The 6,419-nt window shown below is 45.9% G+C and overlaps 1 protein-coding gene across 1 annotated transcript; it reads left to right on the top strand.

The window, feature by feature from the left end:
• Positions 1-240: 240 nt before the first annotated feature.
• On the top strand, positions 241-849 carry LOC123253620 (protein phosphatase inhibitor 2-like). The gene has a single exon (XM_044682788.1). It carries the CDS (start codon positions 241-243, stop codon positions 847-849), a length of 609 nt encoding a protein of 202 aa, XP_044538723.1.
• The last annotated feature ends 5,570 nt before the right edge of the window (positions 850-6,419 follow it).

Genomic DNA, 6,419 nt, shown 5'->3' with positions numbered 1-6,419 from the left:
ATCTTGGGGCAACCCCAGAGCTGTGGTCCAGGCTCCAGTATCCAGAGGCTAAATAGAGGAGCCAAAGCCCAGAGCACTGCCTCCCGCTGTTACCATCGCTATTAGTGTCACCGTCAACTGCCAACTAGCTCTAGTAACCAAGGTGAGCCGAGTCATCACTGAGTTAGCCGCCTACTGCCTTCGAGTCCTCTCTCCTTACCATCTACCATTGATCCAACTTAACCATCGAGCAGAGCACCAATGGCAACTTCCACCGCCAAACGAAGACCCATCAAAGGAATCCTGAAAAAGAAAAGCAACCCTGGGAGTCCTGTCTTGTCAACTCTGGGAGTGGGTGCCGGTTCTATGTGTGATGAGGAGTTCAGTAAGAAATCCCAGAAGTGGGAAGAAACGGACATCTTAGCAACTTACCACCCACAAGATAAGAACTACGAACTCATGAACATCGAAGAGCAAGACCCACCCAACCATACCGAACTGGAAGACTCTGAAGAAGAAGACGACTACGAAGACATCAGGTACTCGAGGATCCCACATACCATCACCCCAGAGCTGCTGAGCCAGAGGCTAGAAAACGACCAGGACATAGAGTGTATGATTCTGTTGCGAGAGAGTGAGAGCAGTGAGGATGAGGAAGATCATAAGAGGCGGTTTGAGCTCAAAAGAAAACTCCATTACAGAGAGGGGCTGAACATCAAGTTTGCTCAACAGCTGGCCATGAAAGAAGACGATTCGCAAGACCAGGAGATGATGGATGTTTCTGAGGTTGATGATAACTTAATGGAAGCGTGGCATTCCAAAGTGCCTAATGAGAGCATCCAGGACTCTGAAATGAATTCTGATCTGTGAATTGTGATGTTTTGTCCCACCTGAAAACCATGATAAACGAGCTCATGTTCTCTGCATTGCTTTGCTTTGTCTCCTTGCCACTCTAGGACCAAGGAAGAGAAGGTAAGGGACCTAGTCCAGGGCCCGCCATTTCCACTCCCCACCTCCACAGGGGACAAGGGAGGGAGGAAGGGCTCTGTGCTTGCCCAAACTAGTTCAAAACATTCACATGGGGGGGGGGGGAAGAAGAGAAAAAACCCAAAGAGGGGAGAAGACGGGAGCCCAAATTCAAATGGCCTACTGTTGTCCAGTAACAAGCCCCGCCCTCCCCCCCCCCAGGTCTTTGAGATTCAGTGGTCCAATTCCCCCTCAAACATTTGGGAAAAGCTCTGGTCCAGCCCCACCATCCCCCAAACCACCAAACAGAATCAACTAGTTCAAATCCTCTTTTACTTGGGGTGGGGAGGGAGAACTTGGCCAGACTGACACAGAAACCACTACCTAGAGATCATCTTGGTACGATCCCCCCCTCAGAATGTCTTTGAAATTGTCTGGTCCAACCCCTCCCTGCCCCGCCCCTCGGGGAACACAAACAAAAGAACCCACCAGTTCTAACTCTGTAGGTGGACAGAGATGGAAAAGAACCCGAAGAGGCCCAGAATGGGGGAAGACTTGCCCAAATTCACCCCAAAGCCCCACCTAGAGATCATCTTGGTACCCTCTTCCCAGAATCCCCCAACCCCCCCATGAATCTTTTGAAGATAATCTGATCCACCTCCCTTTCCCCGCCAAAAAGAAGAGAACAAAGTATTTTTAATGTCCCTTATTTGCTGGGGGTGGGCACTGAGAAAGGCCAGAAATCAGGGAAAGCCTAGTACAAATTCCAATGGAAGCCTCTACCTTGAGGTCATTATGGTTGTCCTGGTAATGGAACTCCCCCAACCCTTGGAAATCATCTGGTCCAACTCCTCCCCCCCAACCGCCCTAAGAAGCCCAAACAATAGGAGGGCACTTAGGAAATCGACTGGGGAGGGGGGAGAGGGGAGGGACTTGTCCAAACTGACTGACACAGAAGATCTTACAAAGAGATCTTGGGACAAGCTACCCCTCCAAGCCCTTTAAATCATCTGGTCCATCTCCCCCCCTCCCCCCCCATAGCATTGAAGATTGTTTGGTCCAGCCGTCTTAGACATCATCTTGTTGTAGGGGGAGGGGGGAGAAGCCCGACAAGGGGGGGCCAGGAAGGAAAGAACTTTGCTCAAATTCACAATAAATGTCCTACCTAGAGACCATTTTGGTAATATTCCCCCCATCTCTTTTCATCAGCTCCCTCCAATAGAAGCCCAGGCAAAAATGGCTCTTACAAAATCAGCTAGCTCAAACTCTCATTTGAGAGGTGGAAGAGAAGCTGAGGGAACCCAGAAATCCCCGGGAGTCTCTCCTAAATCCAAAGAGAAGCTCCCACCTACCTTGAAGTCATACCTTCTGCCTTAGACTCAATATAGTGTATCAGCTCCAAGGCAGAAGGGTGATAAGGGCAAGGCAATGGGGACTGTTGAGTGAATTGCTCAGGGTCTCACAGCTGGAGAGTGTCTGAAGTCACATTTGAACCCAGGACCTCCTTTTTCCAGGCTGGGTTCTCTATTCACTGAGCCACCTAGCTGTCACTACCTTGAAGTCATTTTGATACCACCCCTTCCAAGGCTTGTAAAGTATCTGGTCCAGCTCCTCCCCCCCCCCCAAGACTTTTGAAGATAATCTGGTCCAGTGAACCCCCCCCCCAGAAGCACAAAAGAAAGAAAATCAACCAGTTAAAACTTTCCTTAATTGGAAAGGGGGGGGGGTCTGAAGAGAACAGAATAAGGAGAGAGCCTTTGCCAAACTCACACCAAGGCCCCTTCCTTAGAGCCATTTTGGTACACCCCCCCCAAAGACTTAAATGATCTGGTCTACCCCCTACCCCAAGATTTCTGAAGGTAATGTGAACCTATTTCCCTCCAACTCACCTAAGTACCAACAAAAAGGGGTTCTTAGAGAATCCACCAGTTTAATGCCTCCTCACTGTGACTGGGAATGTGAAAGAACTTGAGAAGGTCCAGAAAGGAGAGACTTGCCCAAATGACCCTCCCCAAATCCACTACTTGGAAATCATTTTGGTAGCCATTCACCTTCCCAGAATCCCTTTGAAATCATCTGGTCTAACCCTCATCACCAAATTTTTTTAACTCTTAACCTTCCTTCTTAGATCAATACTGTGTATTGATTCCTAGGCAGGAGAGCAGTAAGGACTAGGCAATGGGGGGTTAAGCAACTTACCCAGGCTCACACAGCTGGGAAGTGTCTAAGGTTGCGTTTGAACCCAGGACCTCCCATCTCTAGGCCTGGCTGTCAGTGCACTGAGTCAACCGGCTGCCTTTTCCACCAAATCTTTTTTAGATAATATTGTCCAGCCCTCCCCGCTACATTAGTCCAGGGAAACAGGAGCTCTTACAAAATCAACTAGTTCAAACTGTCACTTGGGGAGTGAAGCTAAGCTGAGGAAGGCCAGATATCAGAGAGACAAGTCCAAATTCCTACAGCAGACCCCATGTAGGGGTCATCCAGGTACATCCTACAGGAAACTCTTCAATCGTCTGGTCTCAGCCTCCCACAACAGAAACCCAAACAAACTAGGCTCTTAGAGAATGAACTAGTTCAAACTCCCCTCCTGCAGTGGGGAATCAGGGGGAAGAACCAGTCAGCCAAAAAATTAGGGGGAGACTTGCCCAGACTCACACAGAAATCCTTACCGAGAGGTCATCTTGCTGATCCCCCCAAAAAACTTTTCAGTCATTTTGTGTGCTCCCACTGCCCCCTAAACCTTCTGAAGAAAATTTGATCCAATCACACCCCGCCCCCAACTCATTCTAGATGTTGTGGTACAACCACCCCACTACTCAGTTGCCATGGGAAATGGAGCTTCTAAGGGGATGAGAGCTAGCTGGCAGGACTCACAAAGGAAACTTTTGAGAACAACTAGTCTGAACCCCCCATTTGACAATGAAAATTCAAATGAGGAGCATTCACACAACTTCATAAAGCTAACCTTAGAGTTCCCTTCATCCAAACCCCGAATTTCATACCAAAATGGGGGAAGGCCACAAAGGGAAATTAATGATGGGCAAAACTTCCCCAGGTTAAGAAGGCACAGAAATGGGAGTCCCAAGCACCAGGGCCATCAAGTTTTTAGAGGCTCCTCTCCAACTTTTAGCAGTGGTAAAGTCATGTATACAAGTGCTGCACTTCCAATGCCACGTAAGAAGAACAACAGGTCAACTGGGCAGGATTGATGAGATCCCACGCAAGACGACCAGGGATGATCACCATCCAGGAGCTTCAACGTTCTGGAGAATTTGCAGGGGCCTATGAGGTCAAAGTCATTTCTGGGCTAAATCAACAAGGGGGTTAACTGTTTATTTCTGTCAGATTGTTGATAAATATTCTTGTCAGCCAAATCTCCACCCTTTCTTAATTAAAAAAGGATTTTTAAAAGTGAGAAGAAATGGGGAGAATGGTTGATGATGGGTGCTAATCAGAGGTAGAGGACATTGATCAGAGCCCAGGGATCTGGGCTTATGAGTGTGTATATGTGTGTATGAGTGATGGGGGGGAGGGCAAACGTGATTTAAAATTTTATTTTTGGCTTTAAAGTTCACATAAAAAGAGCCCTGTGTGTCTCCAACTGTATGTGGGTGTCTCTGTTGTATGTATGCACGCATGTTTGTGTGTCTCTAGATGTGTGCCTCAGTATTAATGTGTCTGTGTGTCTGTTTCTGTGTGTCTGTCTCTGTGTTTTTGTTTGTCTGTGTATGTCTTTGTTTATGAGTGTCTTGGCATGTCTGTGTGTCCCTGTATTGCAGAGTATTTAGGTATAAGTGTAGGTCTGTAGGTCTGTGTCTGTGTGTCTCTGTGTGTGTTCTGTGTGTGTTCTGTGTGTCTATATCTCTGTGAATGAATGTCTTGTCATGTCTGTGTGTCACAGTGTGCCTGAGTACTAATGTGTATGTCTATATGTCTGTGTCTGTGTGTCTCTGTGTGTGTTTTTGTGTGTCTATCTATGTCTCTGTGAATGAATGTCTTGGCATGTCTGTGTGTCAGTGTGTGCCTGAGTATTTATGTGTATGTGTCTGTCTGTGTGTCTGTGTGTCTCTGTGTGTGTTTTTGTGTGTCTATGTCTCTGTGAATGAATGTCTTGGCATGTCTGTGTGTCAGAGTATGCCTGAGTATATATGTGTATGTGTGCAAGTCTGTGTGTCTCTCTGTGTGTTTATGTGTGTCAGTGTATGTCTCTGTGAATGAGTGTATTGTCATGTCTGTGTGTCCCCGTGTGCCTGAGTTTTTATGTGTATGTCTGTGTGTCTGTTTCTATGTCTCTCTGTGTTTCTTTGTGTGACAGTGTATGTCTTTGTGTGTCTATCTATGTCTCTATGCATGAGTGTCTTGGCATGTCTGTGTGTCCCTGTGTGCCTCAGTATCTATGTGTATGTGTGTCTCTGTGTCTGTTTCTGTGTCTCTGTGTGTTTTTGTGTGGTTATCTATGTTTCTGTGAATGAATGTCTTGGCATGTCTGTGTGTTAGTGTGTGCCTTAGTATTTATGTATATGTGTGTCTGTCTGTCTGTCAGTTTCTGTGTGTTTTTGTATATCTCTGTATGAATGTCTTGGTATGTCTGTGTGTCCCTTGTGCCTGAGTATTTATGTGTATGTCAGTGTGTCTGTTTCTGAGTTTCTCTGTGTTTTTGTATGTCGTTGTGAAAGGGAGCCTTGGCATGTCTGTGTGTCCCTTTTTGCCTGAGTATTTATGTGTATGTCTGTATGTCTGTGTCTCTCTCTGTGTTTTTGCTTGTCTGTGTATGTCTTTGTTTGTGAGTGTCTTGGCATGTCTGTGTGTCCCTGTATTGCTGAGTATTTATGTATAAGTCTTTGTGTCTGTGTGTCTCTCTGTGTGTTTTTGTGTGTCTGTGTATGCTTCTATGTATGAGTGTCTTGGTGTGTTTCTGTGTCCTCGTGTGCCTGAGTTTTTATGTATATGTCTGTATGTTTCTGTGTGTCCCTTTGTGCCTGAGTATTTATGTGCATATGTATATGAATGTCTTGTGTTTTTCTGTGTATACTTATATCTCTGTGAATAAGTGTCTTGGTGTGTCTGTGTCCTTTTGTGCCTGAGTATTTATGTGTATGTCTGTATATCTGTGTCTCTATTTCTGTGTGTCTACTTTTGTGTTTTTGTGTGTCTCTATGTATATGTTTTGGCATGTCCATGTGTTCCCATGTATTTATGTGCATGCACATATGTCTGTGTGTCTGTTTCTGTGTGTCTCTCTGTGTTTTTTACATCTGTATATGTCTCTGTGTATGAGTGTCCTGGCGAGTCTGTGTGTTTCTGTGTGCCTGAGTATTTATGTGCATGTGTGTATGTCTGTCTGTTTCTATATGTCTCTTGGTGTGTTTTGTATGTCTGTGTATGTATCTGTATATGAGTATCTTGGTATGTTTGTGTCCCTTTATTCCTGAGTATTTATGTGTATGTGTGTATGTCTGTGTGTCTGTATA

The sequence above is a fragment of the Gracilinanus agilis genome, chromosome X (assembly GCF_016433145.1).
Source record: "Gracilinanus agilis isolate LMUSP501 chromosome X, AgileGrace, whole genome shotgun sequence".
Lineage (NCBI taxonomy): Eukaryota > Metazoa > Chordata > Mammalia > Didelphimorphia > Didelphidae > Gracilinanus > Gracilinanus agilis.
This window is presented reverse-complemented; position numbering and strand designations above follow the sequence as displayed.